The 22191-nt window shown below is 35.7% G+C and overlaps 2 protein-coding genes across 17 annotated transcripts in view; one reads left to right on the plus strand and one right to left on the minus strand.

Annotated features, from left to right (window-relative positions):
- The window catches only part of Marchf7 (membrane associated ring-CH-type finger 7), a 37339-nt gene extending 23740 nt beyond the window's left edge, over positions 1-13599 (plus strand). For 5 of the 15 annotated variants that reach the window (XM_085681076.2, XM_085681072.2, XM_085681071.2 and 2 more), the window contains 6 exons: positions 452-1550; positions 3252-3421; positions 6061-6170; positions 8226-8339; positions 9757-9805; positions 11845-12228. In XM_085681076.2, the coding sequence (XP_085537202.1) occupies positions 452-1550; positions 3252-3421; positions 6061-6170; positions 8226-8339; positions 9757-9805; positions 11845-11972 (1670 nt within the window). In that variant the 3' untranslated portion in view covers positions 11973-12228. The other 10 variants (XM_048426347.3, XM_048426355.3, XM_048426351.3 and 7 more) reach the window with 7 other exon arrangements.
- A 1775-nt stretch (positions 13600-15374) lies between these two features.
- Ly75 (lymphocyte antigen 75) overlaps positions 15375-22191 on the minus strand; it is a 124591-nt gene continuing 117774 nt past the window's right edge. For both annotated transcript variants that reach the window (XM_087899998.1, XM_087899997.1), the window contains 2 exons: positions 20423-20449; positions 15375-15860 (listed from right to left, as the gene is read on the minus strand). In XM_087899998.1, coding sequence (XP_087756124.1) covers positions 15664-15860; positions 20423-20449 — 224 coding nt within the window. In that variant the 3' untranslated portion in view covers positions 15375-15663. The remainder of the gene's footprint in view (positions 15861-20422; positions 20450-22191) is intronic.

A 22191-nucleotide genomic window follows, 5' to 3' on the forward strand; every position in this document is an offset into this window, starting at 1 on the left:
ATGAAAGAAATCCTCACCTGTTAATTAGCAAGGAATATTATGAAAATATAAGGCAATAGCATTCACATAAAATAACTTTTTGCTTAGAATAAGAATCTTCAAGACTATTTCTCTGGGATGGTTTTGCTTTTTTATCATTGCACTATTTTACTTGGACTAATGTTCTGTGTCAATTCTTGAGAATCTTCTATTATATCAGTCTCTCATTAATGTATTCAACTTGCTTCAGCAACTTATTTTTATAAGCTTTCATACTTTGATGTAAATTTGTGGTATTGACTTTACTTGGGAATACTTCAGAAATAAATTTTTTCCTATAATAGTTAAGCTGTTATAGATAGCAGTATTCATTTCAAACCTAGTCTTTCAATCTGGCAGTAGTCGATAAATGTACATTTAATAATAATTAAATTATTTCATAATTGGTTGCCTTCCCTTCTTTCAAAAATAGATGTTCAAGAAAGAGTTCCTTCTTCATATTCACAGGGAGCAAGACCAAAAGAGAATTCAGTGAGCAATTTACAGTTGAATTCATCATCCACCAATCACCAATTGCCTTCTGAACATCAAACAGTATCGAGTTCTAGGGACTCTAGCAGAAATTCTTTCAGATCACATTTTTCTCCAAGACAATCAGAATCTTTTCGAAATGCTTCACATCCCACATTTTCATACCTTTCAAGTAGAGATGAAACCTCAGTTATAAGCAATTCAGAAAGAGTTGGTTCCTCTCGGAGACCATTTCAAGAATCCTCTGACAATGAAGGTAGGCGTACTACTAGGAGATTGCTGTCACGGATAGCTTCTAGCATGTCATCAACTTTTTTTTCACGAAGATCTGGTCAAGATTCCTTGAATACAAGATCATTGAGTTCTGAAAATTATATTTCTCCAAGAACCTTGACTTCACAGTCTCGGAGTAATGGAGCATCGTCTTCTGAAGTTAGTGATAGCAGGACATCTGAAGCTTCTCAGGGATTTAGATTTCTTAGGCGAAGGTGGGGTTTGTCATCTCTTAGCCAAAATCATAGCTCTGAACCAGATGCGGAAAATTTTAATCAAGAATCAGAAGGTAGAAGTACAGGACCGTGGTTGTCTTCCTCCCTTAGAAATAGATGCACACCTTTGTTCTCTAGAAGGAGGCGAGAGGGAAGAGATGAATCTTCAAGAATATCTGTGTCAGATGTTCCACCTAGATCTCATCTTTTTAGAAGAGAATCAAATGAAGTGGTTCACCTTGAAGCACAGAGTGATCCCCTTGGGGCTGCTGCCAACAGACCACAAGCATCTGGAGCAGCGAGCAGTGTTTCTGCAGGTGGCCCCACACCAGATTTGCCTCAGGGTGGAAGAAGTACAGGACTAGCAGGGATTCTTCCTGGTTCCCTATTCCGGTTTGCAGTCCCACCAACACTCGGAAGCAGTCTGACCGACAATGTCATGATTACTGTAGATATTATTCCTTCAGGCTGGAACGCAGCTGATGGGAAAAGTGATAAAGCTAAAAGTGCACCTTCAAGAGACCCAGAAAAACTGCAAAAAATAAAAGAAAGGTAAATTTGAATATTCATTTACATTGTAAAGCTAGATCAGTTTAAAGTTTTAAAATGGCTCTCTATCTGGTTTCTTCTTTAAACATGGTGTTACTGAGACAGACAAATGGTGATAATAATAAGGTAGGTTCTAGGGTATGAATTTTATCAAGAAACAATCTAAGGTATCTTAATTTATCTTGATACACACAGACATAAATTAATTCCTTAATTCTATAGTTAGGCTGCTGCTAACTGGAATTTAAGTGGGGAGAGGAACCAAATGATAATGCATCACCAGTCTCAGTTAGCCTGATTTACCTGGTTTACCACTGATTTTTGTATTTCTCAGTTTTCCTTTTTTTATATATTTTGCCATGGGCTATTTTCCTGATTTTAAACTTTCCTCTCCCCTAGTAATATTAGCTTTAATACTTGTTCATTATAGCAATTTCCTCTGATTGTAAGCTATCTAAAGAATAACTTAAGAGTTCTAACCTTCAAAGATAGTTTTATTTATTGATCTTGCCTGGTCTATAATTCTTTACTATTCTATCTAGTTAGATAGGCTTAATTTTGGTTTTTGGTGTTTTGTTTTGAGACAGGATCTCATTATGTAACCCTGGTTGACCTGGAACTGACAGAGACTTACCTGCTTCTGTTTCCCATGTGCTTGTATTAAAGAAATGTACCATACCAGGTCCTACTTCCGTAGTTTTAAATGAACATTTATTTCAACAGAGTTTATAGTATGTGTGTTTATTGTAATAATTTTGCCTTATATATGAGAATTTAAGACTTGACCAGTTAAATCAATAAACAGAAAAACTGGATCTACTTATTAAAAAGTAACTGAAATTATGAAGGAAAGAACATTCAATACAGAGCAAAATGTTCAGCTTTTCAGAATAGCTTGATAACATGTTTTTGATTAAACTAGGACAAAAAGTCTCCTTATAGTCTGTGTGCCTCTTTCAGTAAATGTCTTGCTGTCTTCACTTATACTGTCCAGGTTATGTGTCAGTAGCAGTTCGTCATTCAATACTATCAGTTTACTGAGTCTTCTTTCATGTGCTATCAGTAAACTAACAACTTTGCTTGTTTAAAGGGAATTCACATATGAATAGTACATGTTAGCCTGTTAAATAGAGGACAGAGAGAGGATAATAGAAAATGTTGCTTGTTTTAAAACATGTATATACCAAAATGATTTTGTAAGATTGTTCAGAGTAGAGTTCTAGAGAATTTTTAAATCTTCTATTTTTAAAATTTTGATTCAATGAATACAAAGAATTTGTCAGTTTTGATATGTCAATGAGAAACTACAAGTCAGTCTGTACTTAATTGAGGTAGCTTCAGAATTCTTTTGCAGTTGATAAAATGGGCAAAGTGATGTGTATGTTACCCCTTTACTATTGTATTTAAAATAATCTAGAAGACTTCAGTAATTAAAATCTTAGTGATTGTGAAAAGGTGAACTTAAAGTGTGTTACCAAAGACAAAAGGTAAACCATTTGGAGCTGAGTTACAGTATGACTGGTCATATAATATAACAGTTTGTATTCATAATAACATGACCCCTCAATTGTTACTATTGTTGCTTTATTCTTACTGTTTACTTTTTTTGTACTCAGTACAAATGGAAGACTGAAATTTTCTGTAATGAAGATATCCTGCTAGGAGGAATTAAGATATCTCTGAAATTTGGGCCTTATTTTTCAGCCTCCTTTTAGAGGACTCTGAAGAAGAAGAAGGAGACTTATGTAGAATTTGTCAAATGGCAGCTGCATCGTCATCTAATTTACTGATAGAGCCATGCAAATGCACAGGGAGTCTGCAGTATGTCCATCAAGAGTGTATGAAAAAGTGGTTACAGGCCAAAATTAATTCTGGTAAGATTCACCCTTTTAGATACTTTGTTTTCAAATCATTTCCCAAGAGATAATACATATTGTAGGCATTTTGGCTAACAATCTTTTCCTATTGTATTACTAAATTTATTCATACTTGTTTAATCCATATAATTTAATTAACCAGTGGTTATGGCATATGCAGTGCTTTGAGTCAAGCACATTCACCATATAGCAGCTATGTATATTGAGATAGTTATTGCCTGTGTCATTTAGCAGGTTGTCAGGGAATTCCTTTGTGTGTACTGGTAGGAGAGTCAGGTACAGTTCCAAAAGTGGGGTTTAGAGTGTGGTACATAAGACATAAAAAGCACCTGTTCCCATCTTATTGTCATTAAGAGAGCACCTTTCTTAGGAAACACCATTTAATTTTAGACCTTGATATACAGAACTGGCTTTTAGAAAGAAAGGAACATTTTATCAGAGTAGAGCTCATAAGAAAGACTTGTATTTGAGGAACTGAGCAGTGTATGGTATGACTAGTATCAGTTAATAGTTGGGTAAAGGTAGATGCAGTTGGGATAAGAAAGAGTAGTAGTTCATGCAAGACTTGTAGAGACTAGAGCTTAAGTTTTTATCTAAGTATGATGGGAAGCCACTAAAGGGGGCAGAATTGAAATGTTCTTTTTTTATTGGCTGTTTTGGAGAAAAGATTTTAGGGTAAGACCAGACCTCCGGTCAGAATGGTGATAAGAAAGTGAGAGAAGTTTATATTTTGTGTAAGCTGAAATAATTGTGTAAAAGTGGGTCTGATACACTCAGCAACCTGTGAATGCTGGCCTCCAAGCTCCTTCAGTGTCACAAATTCGGGTTATCATCTCAAAGCCTCCCCTCAACATGCTGGTTTCTCGTCTTGTCAGAGTTCTCTCCTCTCTTCACAATGGCAGAGCTTTCCCCTGCTCTTGTACTTTCACTATGCCTTCTCTGTGGTCTTTCCCCTGCTCTTCTCCCCTCTTGCAGATAGCCCCGACCATGTTCAGTCTGCTGACCGTGTCCAGTCTACTTCTTTCTCTCTTTGCTTTGGACTCCTCCAGATGCCTCTGTTTATTTTCTCTCTCTTACTCAAGTAAAACCCCCTCCACTAATAATGGAGTGGTGATGTTGGCAGATTCTTTACTGCATACACTTCCTTAAGACTACCTTTTTAAACAAGTTTGATGATGTTCTTACTCTTCCCAGTCTCCACAGTCTCTAGTTGTAGACTGGTGCAAGTTCACTCAAAAAGTGTAAGAGGAGCTGGATCTCTTCACTGCTACTCATAAAACTTATTTGAGGACAGTTTTCAATTGGTAGCCATATCTAATAATCCCCAAATGTTGGAAGGGCCCACATATGTCATTAGACATAACCACCTGCTAAAGTGAAGTGGGTGTGACAGAACAAAAAGTTTTTTGTTTTCTGTTTTCCAAAAAAAAAAATTATACCAAAATTACTGTGAGGAAAATTAACCACTTTGTTTTTCAATGTGTAACTTTGAGTAGTTACTTCAAAAACTTTTCCATCACCCAACATAGAAAGTTTATAGTCAGTAAGCTGTAACTCTGCACTTCATCCTCTTCCCAAACCATGATAGTGTTCAGCCTGTTGCTATGTATCCTGCTCGCACCATTAACATCTTCTTTATTAGTGAATCTTGGGTTGAGCCATGTTATAAAATGTATGAGGACTTAATTCTATTAATTGGCTGAAATGAGCTACTTCTATCTGGACAAAGGTGGATCTCTTTTTTCCTCTTTGAGTCAGCAGGGTAGGCACATTGCTTAGATTATATACAAGGTCTACATATGTATGCTGTGGTACCAAAAATACTGGCCCTTAACTAGTGTTTAAGATGCTATGTCATTAAACATTGTTAGACCCCGCCTTCCTGTGGATACCCACACCCGATCCAGGTGCACGCCTTCCCGAACTCGGGCCCACGAGAATGGACGACTGTCCTGAGAGTTTAAAGAGACACACACACAAAAAAGGACCTTGCTCATTACCAAGAGTAAATGGCAACTTTATTAAACTCAAGTCGGGTATTTATAGAAGTGGGCAAGCGGGATCAAAAAGGCAAAGCCTCCTCCCAACAGAAGCAGGAAGGAGAATAAAGGCCTCGGCGGCGCCTCAGGCAGAATCAGCCGGGGGAGGCCAGGGTTGTGGAGCCCACTGCTAAAACCTTGAATACAGGTGGAATCACCATAACAAAGAGAGCCAGGTTCTTCCTAAGCTAACCCCTCAAGCCAGTGCTAGTGCAGAACATGGCCCTGCGAATCTCCAGGAGAAGGGAAAAAAGACCTTGGTACCTACAAAACATTGCTTTTGTAACTTGCCAACTTCGGGAAGAAGGAGGAAGTACAAGTGACATTCCTTTGCCTCATTGTCAGCATCCCATAATTACAGGATGTGTGAGTGTGTAGGATTAAAAAAAGGTCTCCAAATGATGGGTGGAGGCATGAATGTTACAATACAGAGCATGACATGCACATTTGTCATTGTATGTCATTAATTTTATATGCATTATGTGTTTATTGCAAGATCATGCAATATCTTTCATGCTTGTCTACCTCCAGTATTTTAAACTTGATCTTAGGACAGAAAAACTATACTATTTACTTTTTTTTTTTTTTTTTGGTCAGGTTCTTCATTAGAAGCTGTAACCACCTGTGAACTCTGTAAAGAGAAGTTGCAACTTAACCTGGAGGATTTTGATATTCATGAACTACATAGAGCTCATGCAAATGAACAAGTTAGTATATTTTGCCTAGTTTGGTAAGTGTCTGTTCTGTGCTTAAAGGACAGCTCTTGAAGAAAAGATTAAGTCATGGTCAGAAAACCTACGTTAGTAATATTCTTACCATAATATATATATGTATATATGAGTTTATAATTTCATAAAAATTTCCCTTTAAATAAAAGACTAATTTATGATAAACTGTCAGACTTTGTAAGTAAACCTAAAAATTAATAAAAGTTTAGGAAATTGGGAACAAAGTAGGTGGCAGCACCACCTTACAGTCTGTTGACTAGCTTGGGATAATACATGTTGATGAAACCATATAATAAAAGGTTCTTTTTTGAAAAACTTTTTGAAGACTTGAGTTCTGCTTCCAGTATCCATGTTGGGTGGCTCATACTTCTGGCATCTGAGAACGCTTAAACTCAAATGCATATACCTACATACAAATTTACATACATGCACATTGAAAGTCTGATGAACTCTATGGACTTACAGCATATAGATATGACGTATTCTTGTCTTAGACTAAAGAGTTATTTTCTCTTGCTACTTTTAGAAGTACAGTGTCTCTCTAAAACCTAAGTCACATATTTTTTCATTAAAAAGGATTTTGATTTTTATTTAATCATTTTAATGACCTGCATTCTTTCATAATAAAGAAGTATTAGAAGATACTAGGTATAGTCATTGTAAAGACAATGATAGTCTTGGCTTTATCTTATTTTATATGAATCATGGATTCTAGTGGCTAGAGTTATCCTAATTTTAAGTGATTGGTTCAATATAATTTTTTTTTAAGTTTATCTTTTGCAAGGTGATAACCATTTTTGTCACTGGGTTGTTTTGTTTTGAAACAGGGACTTACAGCAAATCTCAGGCTGACTTGGAACTTGCTATATAAATCAGGCTAGCCTTAAAACTCAGATCTTCCTGTCTCTACCCCTCCCGCCCCAAACTCTCAGTGCTGGGATTAAAAGTGTGCCACCATGCCTGATACAGCCATTATAGCCATCTAAAGTAAAATAATAAAAACCACTTTCCCGGATACATGATTTCCTTTTCAGTTCAAATAATGTCAGAATTATTAAACATTTAAAGATTTTATTTCAAATTCACTTTTTGTTGTTTTGTTTTCTTTTGTTTTTTTTTTGTTTTGTTGAGACAGGGTTTCTCTGTGTAACAGTCTATGTTCTAGAACTAGCTCTTGTAGACCAGGCTGGCTTCGAACTCACAGAGATCTGCCTGCCTCTGCCTCCCGAGTGCTAGAATTAGTCATGTGCCACCATTGCCCAGCTCATTTCAAATTCTTACTTACAGGTAGAATTTGATGAATAGTTTCTAAAATTAATATTAGCGTGCAATTCTTAATTTCAAATGTGTTTATCATCCATTTGACCTTTTCACTGTAAAATTTAAAAGGACAGATTGGCTTTTTAATCTCTATATCCTAATTTGTGTTCAGAGCTGTACTTACTTATATTGGTACAATGCTAGCCTGGTATTTCTGGAACCCTGAGTTCATTCCCCAAGGCCATGAAGGCAAAAAGATAAAGGAGGAGAATACTCATAACAATTTTGAAACTATTTAGAAGTTCTGAGTCTTCCATTACCAACATGACCAAAAAAATAGCAAAAAAACCCCATGCTAATTTCAGTGTGTATTTGCATGTATTGTTACCTTTAAAATAACAGGAATTTTTTTAAAAAAAAAATCAGAAACCACTAGTGTATCATTTTCAGTATAAATTATAATGCATGTTACAGATTTAGATTATTTTAAAGAAGACTGAGATAATTTTTTGTTTGTAAAAGGAAGTCTGTTAGCAGCTTTACAGAAAGCCAAAATATGTGTTATCTCACCAAATGGTTTAAAAGGTAAACTTTGTTATAAATAATTAGAGAAATAGAATGAGGAAAGATCACACCTGTGTAAGGCAGTAGCTGACTGTATACCTTTCTAGGAGCTGTGTTAGAATACGTTTCTTTAGTTTGCCAGTAAACAGTGGCCATCAGTCACAATCCTAGTATTGATTCTTTGTTTCTTTTCTTTGCTTCCCCTTTAAGGCTGAGTATGAGTTTATCAGCTCTGGTCTCTACTTGGTGGTCTTACTGCACTTGTGTGAGCAAAGCTTTTCTGATATGATGGGAAATACAATTGAACCAAGCACTCGTGTCCGAGTAAGTAGTATTAGCATTGGGGAAGGAGGGAGGGGAGACAATACTACAAGAATTAGTCTTGGAAAGCGAGTTGATTCATGTGTTCAAATCCTAATTTCTTTTGTGGCGGGGAGTAAATGTTTCTTAGCAGTAAAAATAGCATATATTTAAAGGAAAGTGCTGTCTGTCTTCTACAACAGATACCCTAAATTTGTCATAGGTTGTTTATAGAAAGAAGTGATTTTTCAGCTCTTGCAAGTGAAATATTTCAGGGAGAATTGGACACCCAGAAAAATTTGTTAATTTGAACATGTGGAAAGAAAGATCTTATTAGCATTACATCTTAGAAACATAAAATTGAGTTTCAGAGGTCAAAAGAATATGGAAGATTTACTGATGTTATCCTGTAAAGGGTTACCCTTGAACTAATAATATTACCAACTAAGGAAGGAACTAGTTGCAATAAATAATATTTAATATTAGCTGTACATTTAAGCTAGCTTCTTGTGAGATATATGTAGTCAATGCTCTTTATCTCAATGAATCAAAAGACACTTATACCCTGTTGCTTTGGCCATTTTGTGTGTCAGTCTTAATGCAACATTCTGAATTCTTCCTATATTGAAATGTGTCCATAACACAATAAAATATATATAAAATTGACCATTTTTATAATTTTAAGTATATAAAATTTGAGTTTGTTAATATAACCTGTTTTTATCTGAAAATGATAAAATGTATAGTTCAAAATACATGTTACTTACAAATTACTATTGTGCTTCATTTTTATATAGATATTTACGTGACCTAATTAATAATTACTTGCATTAAGAATAAAGAAAGCTATCATTTTGAATGCTCTTAACTTCTGTTAATTCTTAAGTACTTCAGAAGTCATATGCCCCATCTGGAGTTAATACTATAAAATGATTTCTAAAATGGTATGCTGTTAACTCTAATGAATGAATAACATACAAAGCATATAAGTAAGGTCTATTCAGCCTTTTTTAAAAAAAATGTTAAGAATACATTAGAAGACATTCTTAGTATTTTATTTTACAAGCTTTGAGTTAGCTATTAAGTTTAGGTAGGGAAACATTAGTTCATGTAGGCCCAGAAAACCAAGTTTTTGTCTCCCCATTTGATTTCATAAGTTTTTTGAAAGTGTGAGGAAGACAGTATTATTAGATATGATTATTTGATTATATCTGCACCTATTCATGGTACTGGTTTCCCCATGAGTAACTAAAACTGATTATGTAAGACATGTAACATAATACCCTTAATGTTAATTTATGTTGTTGGGGAAGAAAGACCCCTGTTTAAAGGATTAAAATGGTGTTTGGCTTTTTAAGTAGAAATAAATCTCCTGTAGTGATTCTCTTTAGATCCATTTGCAACATTTAAACTACTGTATTTCTTTCTGCATTGTTTCTAGTTTATTAACCTTGCAAGAACTCTTCAGGCACATATGGAAGATCTCGAAAGTAGGTGGAATTTCCCCTCCCCAGACTTGTTGAATTTACTTTTGCAAATTAAACCCACAGAACAAAACCTAAATGTACTCTTTTCTACCAAATTGAGTTTTGGTTATAGATCTAATACTACCACAGTTAACTGATTTGAATACTATGGGTTGGAAAATAGGTTCTAGTTTTATAAACGTATTTTTTAAGTTATGTTTAATATGTGGAAGGAGGTAATTTTAGTCACTCATTTTCAGTAAACCACTTTGATTTTACTATTCGTGATTAAAAGGAAAACATAAAATTAACTACTAAGTCCTATCTGCTAAGGCTTTTTATTTTTAATATATAAAAACAATTACTTTTTAATTAAATTCAAGATCATGGAAGGAATTCTTTAGGTGTGTGTTTGGTTCCAGGAATATAAGGAAGTGAGGCTTGAGCCCAGAACAAAATGGTTTTGCTTGTTCTTTGTTTACTTATAGGTATTTCTTTGTGGACCTTTAATTCCAAGCAGCTCAAATTTCTTAGGGTCATTTTGTCAGTCTCGTTAGGTGAAGAAACTTAATCCCAAATCTTACAGGCATTTCCACAACCTGCTATCTATCTTCTAATGTATTATAGCACATTTGTGGTGCTTCATACCAGGCGGGGGCAAAATTGACTTTAGAACAACTTGTGGGGAAAATTAAACCCATCCGACCCCTACCTGTTTGCTTTTCACCCTCAGCAACAGGTTTCCCTCCCAGTGCAGTCTCCAGTGTTTGAAATGTGTGTTTTCATGTTGATAGAACCTTCAGAATACCTGTTATCTAGAAGACATGTAAGGTTATTACCTATAGAGAAAGCCTGGCATCCTTGGAAGATAGTGTGAGAAGGATTCTGTCCTCATAAAAACCTTTTACTTCCTTAAATATTCTAAGATCTAGCCTTTATAACTTTTTATGCCTGTATTAATTTTAGGTTTTAACAGGATTTAAGAGAAAATTAGACAGCACATTCTTAGGTGTTTTTATTAGCATATGTGAAAGTAAAGGAGCTAGTTGGAATTACTGCTTGCTGTGAATTTTTTTCTTTATAATATTCATAAAAATAGCTCATTAGCTAATACAAAAGTACAGGGTTTTTTTTTTTCTGAAAATTTTAATTTCTGTTTTGGTAGCTACTGTTGTGGTTATTTGTTTCAGTGTTTTTTTTCCCCAAGCTTTCTCACTTTGAAAAAAGTATTTTCATTTAAAACATAATTTCCGAAACATAACATGGTCTTTTTTCTGTATGCAAGAGAGAAGAAAAAGCTAGAAGTAAAATATAGACAACTTTAGCTGACAGTGGAAGATGGTGCGGCCTCAAATGAATCTCAAATGACTGGAGTATTGCTACATTCTGAAAACTAGCCGAGTTGTATCTTCCTGTGGAATCAGTCACTAGAAACATGATACTCCCTAAAACACAATTAAGTGTGATATAACATAGAACATCACAGCAGGGTTTATGTCAGTCATGAGCTGGATAGCACTTATTTCAAGTAGATTTTATCCATAAATGTTAACATTTTTCCAGCTCTTAGTTTGGGTTGATCTAGTATCCTAGAGAACATTCGTTAAGCTTTTTTGCTCTTGATAATACTAAAGAGATTAGTTGATGTTTAACTTAAAGAACTTAAAATTTCCCTAACATATAAAGCAGATTATGTAGTACATAGCTTCTTATTGCCTTGGCTATCCCAAAGACATTCCAGGATGTTTTATATTAAATATTGTGTCACTAATGGCCATTGAGTAAATTGAGGTCAGAAATATTATAAAAACAATGTTTCTGAGAATTTGGAGACATGGGGATAATCTCAGCAGCAGGTTTTTTGTTGTTACTGGTTTTAGTTTATTTTTTTCTGAAGCCAATTATTTTAAGTTAGGCTGTGTCTATATAAAGCTTTACTTATTCAATAGAGCTTTTCCTTGGCATTGTATAGACATAGCTGTGATGTAAATTGCAAGAACATCCATAACCTATTATTCTATGTACATTTTTTTTCATTCTCATCGGATGCATCAAACATGCAGCGGTAATAAGCCAGATTCTACTCAGGTGTGTGAGAGCACTTGCCTTAAATTCACTTTTCCTCTGGTGTATGTTTATATACATATCATTAGCTACTGTGAACACAAGCTGGTCTCAGAAACATTTTTGAAAGATGCTCTTAAACCACATTTTTAAGCATTTTCATTATATGGAAATTATCTAGCATCACAGTAAAGATGTGGGGGTGGGAACATTGTAAATGGGCATCACCCACAACAAGCCACCCTAACACTGTCATGATAACTTATCATTTTGATCAAACAGTATACTAAATTGGGATTTTTGTTTTTACAAGTCATTGCTGTTCTGGCTTCATGTTTACAAGTCACATTCTTGTCACCCTTAAAATCATTCTTGATAATCCTGTTTTCTCTCAACAGCTTCAGAGGATGAGTCTGAAGAAGATGGAGACCATAACAGAACATTTGATATTGCCTAACTTCATTTAAGACAAATGGATGATCCTTGAACATGTTTATTAGTAGTGGCAATTAAGTATGAATAATTTTGTGGGGGGAATGTCTATTAGAAATATTGACTATATATAAAATGAATATATATACATACATGTATAAATGTAAATATATATTCATTCTCAAGTGTTGCTGAATTGAAATTCTTCAGCTGGACCTTTTAACATTGGCCAGCAAATCTCATGTTCATAATATGTAATCAGAAGCATTGTTTTCTTTTAGGTGAGTGGTAAAGCATCACCTTTCCTTTTAATATCTAAGCAATGCTCATCAACTTTTTCTCTGTGTTACGATTACTGTAGTCATATTTATGGGGGAGAATGTTTGTGTATTAGTCTCTTGCTAGTGAGAAAACTCTGATAAAATGTACTTTTGAAATAAAATGCCAATGGCACCTAATTAGTTTTCCTTTTTAAATGCCTTAAGTTACAGCCACATTTTGATAATCATTTACTTCCAGTGTTTAATTTTTTTTTTTAAAGAACAGGAAGTTTGAAGAGCATAATTATATTAGGTTTCCAAATTTAATTTGAATTCTAAATTCACTTAGCAATAAAACGTAATTTTTAAGAAAAAAAGTATGTAAAAGATGTAGAAATGATGGATAACTTTTGTATTGATTTGCAAAAATGCAGATTATATTTGATAGGCCATGGTATGTATGTATTCCTTTCAGGAATATTACAGCTGTAAATTATATCAGAATTGCCAGTCAAATGATATTTGGTTAAAAATTAATGAAAATCTCAAGTTAACAGAATATTTTTTTAAAGCCCACATTCAAAGTCTAAAACCCTGGTTTTCACTGTGTTTGTAGTGTTGTCACCTCTTTATAGAGGAATAGAGTATATAGAACCTGTCTGGTCCTGGTCACTTCTTTATAGAGGAATAGAATATATAGAACCTGTTTGGGTCCTGGTCATTTTTAGCTGTTTCTTGGTAATTCTGAGCATTTCTTTGATGATGTTAATATTTTTCACGACCTTTGCAAAAACAGATGAATTACTTATTCAACATGAATGAGTTTGCACTATGGTCATGGTCATGTAAACTTTCATAACAGTTTCCACTGTCAACACCTTAGGATACACACTTATACTTTCTGGTGGTTTCAGATTAGTCCAATGTTGTGGCAACAACTTTTTCAAAGTCTAAATAGAAACCATGTAATTTCTCAAATGTGAATGAGCAGTTTGTCTACGCTTAGTTTGTTGGTATTAATGTAAAACCTTGGCTTGAAATAAAGTGATACTGATTGATTTAGTTTGAACTTTTTCCTTTTAAATTGGCCTCCAATGAGAAATTCCAACTATTTCATGCAATGATTTTAAACTAGTTCCTCAACTTTTTTATTTTATGTGTGTGAGTGATTTGCCTGCATATATGACTGCTCCATGTCCATGCATTATCTCCGGAAGTCAGAGTAGGTTTTGGATCTCCTAGAACTGTAACTAGAGACGGTTGTGGGCTGCCATGAAAGTGCTGATAATGGGAGTCAAGTCCTCTGCAAAAAGAGCACATAGTCTTAACCCTGAGCCATCTCTGCATCCCCTGAACACACTCTAAACTTTATCTATCTATCTATCTATCTGTCTGTCTGTCTGTCTGTCTGTCTGTCTGTCCGTCCGTCCGTCCGTCCGTCCGTCCATCCATCCATCCATCCATCCATCCATCCATATTGTCTTCAGTAAAAAAAACTTTTTTTTTTTTAAGAGACAGGGTTCTCATATAATAACAAGGCATGTGTGATTTGAACACTTAAAATGCAGTTAATATAATTGAGTGGATGATTTTAAACTGCATTTAATATTAACTTAAATAGCCACATCAGATAGTAGCTAACTGCATATTCTCAGGCTATAATCAGTTTATAGGAGGTAATAGGTTTGATACCAGTCCTTAAAAGAATAGTAAGAAAAGGAGGGGACAACGACCAGCTAATAAATTTTCCATTATCACTCTGAATAGCTGACAATAAGGTTGATCTTTTACAGAATGCTACAGCTAGTGTGACCGGCTGTAACACTTGCTGCTTTAGTGTCACGTGACTCTTGGAAGTTGTCACCAGTTTGTGGTTAGGAGTGCCATTAGATGCTGTAATCCATCATACCTATGATCTTAGCAGGTAAGATGCCAATTTGAAGCTACCTTGTGCTATACAGACTGTGTCAAAAACAGAGTTACTGAAATATGTAGTGTCGCTAATTGTGATAAGGCATATTTCTGATTCATAGTGAAAACATGTAATATTAGATGAAGTATTTTCTAGTACTATCTCTGAAGTAATAAAACTTCTGAAGGAATCAGAATTACTTGAGCTTTCTTCCATTTTTATACTGATGATGACTGTTTAAAAGTATGTTAGGGGGCTGGAGAGATGGCTCAGCGGTTAAGAGCATTGCCTGCCCTTCCAAAGGTCCTGAGTTCAATTCCCAGCAACCACATGGTGGCTCACAACCATCTGTAATGAAGCCTGGTGTCCTCTTCTGGCCTGCGGACAGAATACTGTATACATAATAAATAAATAAATAAATTTTAAAAAAAAGTATGTTAGATACCAAAAACTGAACATTATCTCTAGGGTTGTACTTGTTGCCCCCTCAGTTCTGGCATGCATGGTTTTCATGTTGTCAAAATATGTAATTTCCTCATAGTGTTGGAGAAGGATCTACCCTGTGTTGTTAAAGATAGGGTAGTCTAGGAAATCTTGGCTCAAGGGACACACAGGTTAACCCGGCTGGCCACCATCTCCAGGACCTCTTAGCTAGAGCTGTCTTTTCTTTGGAAGAATCTGTAATATAATTATTTGATTATAATTAAATACTGCTTTTTCCAAATGTTCTATACAAAACAATAAACCATTGTGGAGTATCACAATCTGTAAAATGTCTTCCTCTTTAAGAGAAACAACAAAAAAATTGATTCTCACCGTAGCCAGCGAGACCACTATTAAAGGGCAGGCTTTGTTCAGCTTGTTCCTGGTGTTATCAGTAAGAAGTAGAGTTGTTGTAGGATAAAATGGAACTTAATGGAAGGAGTAATAAGACACAGCATTTTAGCAGCTTTATTGTACACGGAGGTTTCATTTACTCAAAATTACCTAAGAAAACTTCTAAGTGAGATCTATAGTTGTTTCTTTTCTAAAACCTTTTTTTAAAAAAAAAAAAATGAACCAAAACGTTACTATTTTGTCACAGCGAGTACATGAAAATATTACGAAAATAAAGGGGAAAAAGCTTCAGTTTTCTGTGGTAACTTTTATATCAAAGCCTTACACAGGAAATCATTCAAGGTATTTGATAACGCTGGTTTGATAATATTGAAGTCTTAGTCCAGCTGGACAGCATATTCATCATCTGCAACTACCAAAGCACAGTCGTCATTGTAAGGCGATTGCATTGCGGTTGAGAAGACGCTGAAGCCCGAACAAGCGTTCCTTTTATAGAGGAACCAAATAATTGCTCCCAAAACTGTCAGAGTTACTGTGCCAGCAATCACCAGAGCTGATATTAAAATGTGGTTATCTAAAAGGGAAAAAAAAAATTACAGGCAGTCAGAATACAAGCTGGAAATATTTCATTTGGAGCAGTCATTTCATCATTTGTATTTATATGTACAATTTCCCAACTGATGAGAAAAAAATACGTTCTTTACTAGAGATTTTTCTTCCTGTTAGGCAGAACGGTTCAGTGGTTAAGACTGATAAACTGAATTTGTTCCCTAGGCCCACAAGGTGGAGGGGAGCGAACTAACCTCTACAAGCTGCCCTCTGACCTCCATGTGCATGTCATGGTGCACACTTGTGCGTATACACAATAAAAATGAAATAGTTTTAAGTTTATAAAACATTTGTGGGAAAATCAGCCATGCTTGAAATTTGAATTAAAGCATTATAGTTTTATGCTCTACTGAGTGTCATTGTCTATGACCTATTTCTCTTTCCCTTCAAAATTTTGGAATTCACACCTACCGTTCTCTTGAGGATCTAGTGGGGTCTGATGGTCTGTCTGCCTTTCATATTTATAATTTGCCTCACAGAAATAACATTAAGAGCTACAATATCCACATTTTTGTTTCTCTTCACATAGTACTGTTTGTGGATCCCCTGGTTTACAGATGTGTGCGGCCTTTCAGTTGTTGCCTAGTCAAAACTCGGTCTTTCTCTAAAAATGCAGTTTAACATCTAGTAACTGGGATGGTAGATGTGTTATACATAATAAAGGATTCTAAATTACAACTTCATTGCAGATGGATTTTTACTTTAATATGCTAAATATTTTAACTAGTGCTTCTTAAAGTGGTAACTAAAAGGATTAGAGATGAGTCGACTAGCTCTGGCCAAGTGTCTTGTTAAGGTCAGGAAAGCATAAAAACATTAAGGTTATCCTCAGTTACAGAGTTTGAGGTCAACTTGCACCTGAAAATAAGCCAAGACTTAACGAATTGTTAGTTCAAATGATAATTTTTATAGTTACCTTACATGTTACAGTCTTAAAAGTGCTTGACTTTTGACTCTACCCACATGGACACACTGAGTGACGTATAATAACATAGGAAGATATATTTTAGTGATAACATACTCACAGAAATGTAGTGAAACAGTACATTTTAGGTTGAAAAAACAGCATGATAATCTAGGATTGTGTCGAGATACATATTCACTGATTCAAAAGACCTTTTGATTTATTTGTGGGACAGCAGCCAAGATTGATGGGACACAGTATGACTGTATTCACATGTTATGCAAGTGGCCTGTGAGTGAGTTGCAAGACTTTCTGTTGACTAGCTAAAATGTGCCATCTTCATACCAACGTGTCATACAGTGTCACTGAGGCCAAAGCTACAGTTCATCATTTAAAACTGTTAAATTTCAAGTTATTTATTGTTTACTGTTCACAATTTATTCTGGGCATGATTCAAACAAGTTTCCCAAATCCCATTTAATAGGCAATAGCAAAAGCTCCAAACACTTGGTTGTACACACTAGGATAGCTTTTGTCTCCTCTGTAATATACTTTAATTTTTTGTGATCAGCTAACCTGATTGATCTATAGTATACTTTCATGCATCCTTGGGTAGACTAACTTCCATGAGCTTACCACACCAAGGACATCCCTCTATAGTCCTTATTCTATCCAGAACATTCTAAAAGCCTTCCATCTTACTTTGTGTAGATAACTTGTTCACTACAATTGCTGCTATAATTCTGTTTTCCTTGCTTCAACTCAGTGATCCAGTTACTGATTTCTGACAAAAACCGGCCAATGCGTCAGGCAGTTTTTCTTCAGTCTTTCTTCTTTGTTACAGCCTTATATGATTGAGACCTAACTTAAACTTTGCCTGGAATGTGCACAATCTAAGCCTGCCCACTCTTCTGTGGTTTCGAGAGCCACGCTAGGACTGTTGCTCTTTTTCTTCAGATTTTGACCTCATACATATTTTTTAATGTCTTCTCAGCTAAAATGTATTAGTTGTTAGAAGTCTCTGAAAAAAAAAACAAAGTGGTTGGGTACATGAGTGAAGAACATTTTCCTAATTAAATCATTTCAACTGGGAAGAGTCACCTTGAACCCTGTTCTTTGGAGGTAGGAAGATTCACCTGTAATCTGGGCCACACTTTGTGATAGCAGCCTATATAAAGAAAGAAGGAAGCTTTGCTCTTTACTTGCCCTCACTCTTCCTGGGAAGTCGGTTCCTTCAGTGGCGATAGCACCTACTTCTTGGGATTCCAGCGTATACTAAGGACCAGCTGAGACATCCAGCCTTGTGGACTGAACCGCTAGTGGATTCCTGACCGTTGTAATGGTAGACAGCCATCATTGGACTAGCAGGACCAAAGCCTCTAAGTCACTCTTAAAAACCCTAATAAATACAAGGTCTGAATAAAAAAACCTACTGTGCTCCTATTCCACTGTTAATCCGACATATATTCCTCAAAATCGACTGCTGATTGTCTTCATGCTTCCAAATAACACGCTTAAATTGCTTTTGTTTTATAAATGAATAGTAAAAACAAGTGCAGTTCATTATCATTAAATATAGTCAGGTTGACTGGCACTCTCTCCTTAGCTCTGATATAAAAACGTACTCATGCCAGGTTTGTCTGCGAAGTTTTAACTATTCTGAGTACCTTATGTAATGAGATCACTAAAGACACGTTTGCCTTGGGATTGATTTGGATCAATCTTGTGTCCTCTAGACTTGTGTATGTGTATGTTGTAGCATGTGTCAGAATTTAATTCCCTTTGTGGTTGAATAATAGTATTTACTACACTTTACTCATCGATCTGTTGATGCACACTTGAGTAACTTCCATCTTTCAACAGTTAGAAATACAGTATTGTGAATACAGGTGTGTAGAGTCTCAGCTTTCCTTAGGTGTGTATCCAAAAGTAGAACTGCCTTGCTTTTTCTACCCTGGCTTCACCATTTTTACATTCCATGTTAGTTCACAAAGGCAGTAATTTCTGCACATCACTGTAGCCACTGTCTTTTCCTTTGTCTTTCAGGAGCCAGATAAGAACTGTGATGTGGTTTCTTTATAATGGTACCCTTTGTTTTCCTATAGAAGACCGAGGATGTGTCTCACACACATTCTTGATAAGTCATATAGTTGTATGATGACAAACTAACCATCAAACAAATTTAATATATAAAGGACTCAAATATATAAAGTTCATTTTTAAATGTCTATCAATATGAACAATCTAGTAATTTGGTCAAGCATAGACTTGACCAAATATTTCACAAAATATGGAAGTGCCTGGCATCAGGAAAATAAAACAATTAGTAAGTTCAGTATACATCTACGTGAATGACCAAAACCAGAAATGGGCACTACTATCATGAGTATAAAGCATATCAAGCTCCCAGTGCCTCACTAGTGGCAGTGTGACCCAGCTTACCACTGAACAGGTACATGGTTTCTAACAACTATTGTGTTACAAGATATTTTGGGGGATATATTTAAGAATGTTGGTCAAGAAAAGAGAATGTAGGTTGCTCTATTCATGTTCGTTCCAAAGTAGAAATTAAACCATTAGGAAGCAAGAGCAAAATGTTTATAATACATCTAAGCCGTAGGAAAAATTAAAAGAGTATATGCAAAGTTTCAGAGTGAAAGAAGCAAGAGTAATGTATAAAGTGAGGAGGAAAGGCAGGTGAATCAATGTGAGTTCATGGCCACCTTGATCATACTGAGTTCCAGGCTGTCTCATCAAAACAAAAAGCAATAGCAACAAATCCGCATACTGTAGACAACAGTGAAGTTCATGAAGAAATCTGGTGTTAGGCACTGGTATGGAGAGGAAGTGTTCAGTGAAATTAGCCAGACAATATTGTATTCATGGGGGTTATGAAGAGTGACTAATAGGAGTGCCTGGAGTGCTTGTGATCAACGAGCAATATGCAGGTATAGAAATGACAATGCAACAAAAATGCCCGGCTGATGTGTTAATAGAATCCAGTGGTTGGGTGGTGAATGGGCCTTTTAATGGAAGGGTGAGAACACGGTGGTGGAAATGGTAACTATCGTGACTTAACTTTAATGCATAATGTGTTACTTTAAATGTCAGGCCTTTTTTAAATTTAATTTTTTACTTTATGTATATGGGTGTTTTGACTGTATGTATGTCTCTGCCCCGTGCACATGCCTGATGCCCGTGGAGGCCAGAAGACAGGATCCAATCTCCTGGATCTGGAGTTACAGATGGATGTGAATCATCTTTGTGGTGCTGGGTAGTCAAACCTGGGTCCTCTAGAAGAGCAGCCAATGGCCTAGTCACGGAACCATTACCCCAGCCCCTAATGTGATGCTTTATTTAGACCTTTCTATATTCTGATAAAAGGTCTTTATGTTACATAGATATTCTGTTTGTTTTTTGTTTTTCAAGACAGGCCCTACTCTAACTCACTATAGAACAGGCTAGCCTCCAACTCAGAGATTCACCTCCCTCTCAAGTACTGGAATTAAAGGCATGCACCAACATAATATTTTTAAATGGATCAACAGTGGTATCTTAACATACCAGATTTTAAATATATATTTCTAATGTACGGAAAATTTTAAGATCAGAACGTTACTTACCTGATAAATATTTCTTGTCATATGGAACTAAAATACAAAAGAAATGAAAATTAAACATTTAAGGATTTATTTTATATACACTTGTTTAAAATGGATACTCTATGAGGTTAATATTCCCATCTTTACTGCTTCATCAAGTATCTATCTTACCTGTTTTGAATATAGTTTTTATTTTCCTTGTTTTGAGACAGTTTCTTAGTGTATCCTGGCTGTCGTGGAACTCACTCTGTAACCTCATACTCAGAGATCCACCTATTTCCACCTCCTGAATGCTGGGATTAAGGGTGTGCACCACCACTGCCCGCTGTCAAATTTAATTTTTTAAAATTAAATACCTAAGCTGGGCAAAATGTATACTGACTTGGTTGCTGGAAAAAGAATGAAGGAACTTTATAAAAAGTAATAGTAGATTATAGAAATAAAATGATTCTGATTTTAGAATCTGTAGAAAACAAAATCAGCTGTGGATTTGCTCAGTGCTTCTTGTTTTAGTTAATAGTTTTACATTTCATGCATTTGAGTGTTTTGCATGTACACATGTGCAATCCATCCCATACCTAGTGCCCATGGAGGTCAGAAGAGGTATCAGAACTGGAACTGGCCGAGTGTGTGCTGGGAACTAAATCCTGGTTCTCTGTAAGAGCCACAAGTGCTCTTAATCTCTGAGTTATCTCTTCAGCCCTGGTATTTTTAATTAGTGTTTGTTTTATGTAATGGTGCCCTCCAACACAGTAGGTGAAAGGAGCCGATTTGCATGTGCGTGTATGGAGGTAGTTGAAGGGGTGGGTATTTGCGTGTGCATGTATGGAGGTAGTTGAAGTAGGTGGGTATTTGCCTACCACCATCTGGTGGCTAAAAAAACAATGATTTTTACATTTTTATTTTTATGCAAATGAGTGTTTTGCCTGTATGCACTCTCTGCACCATGTGAGTGCCTGCCTGGTGCCCCCCGAGGCCATAAGAGCACTGGAGTCCCAGACAGTTGTGAGCCGCTACATGGGTGCTGGGAATTAAACCAGGGTCCTCTGGAAGAGCAGTCAGTGATCTTAACCTCTGAGTTATCTCTCCAGCCCACAATCTTAGCCACTGAGTCATCTCTCCAGACTCAGCTCACAGCATCCGTACACATAGAGGAAAACAAACGAAAATGCTGGAAGTTGGGATGTCACCCCTGTAAAACTACAAGGGCTGAACCACAAGTAAGCTAAGTGTGGAGTTCAGAAATGGGAAAGTTCGGAGCCAGACGGGCAGTTTGCTTCACAGTTAAGGAAAGACTATTAAGGATTGGATTTGGGGCCAGGTGTGGTGGTTTTTAATCCCAGCACTCGGGAGGCAGAGGCAGATCTCTGTGAATTGAAGGCCAGGCTGGTTGACAGAGCGAGTTCCAGAACAGCCAAGTCTATTCAGAGAAACTCTGTCTTGAAAAACAAAACAAAAAAAGGAACTGAGCTGGAAAACAGTTGAATCACGTTTTAAGCATACCATACCATTTATAGTTCTCATTTTTCATTTGCTGACTGAAAAACTACTCAGAAATTTAAAACAAATTATACTCGGGGTTTAACAAATAACATGAAAATATTGTGGAACATATTAATTTTGTTAAACTTTGATATATCAGAAAGTATATTTTAATACAGAATAAATCATGAAATATGATGCAATTTTAATATGTCATTTTGTTTGCCTAAACAAAAGATATTAGTTTTGTCGGAAATCTAATTCCTTAAAGAAATGTTAGAATTTTAAGATTATTCAATATTATTCTT

The sequence above is a fragment of the Myodes glareolus genome, chromosome 21 (genome assembly GCF_982192425.1).
Source record: "Myodes glareolus chromosome 21, mMyoGla1.1, whole genome shotgun sequence".
NCBI lineage: Eukaryota > Metazoa > Chordata > Mammalia > Rodentia > Cricetidae > Myodes > Myodes glareolus.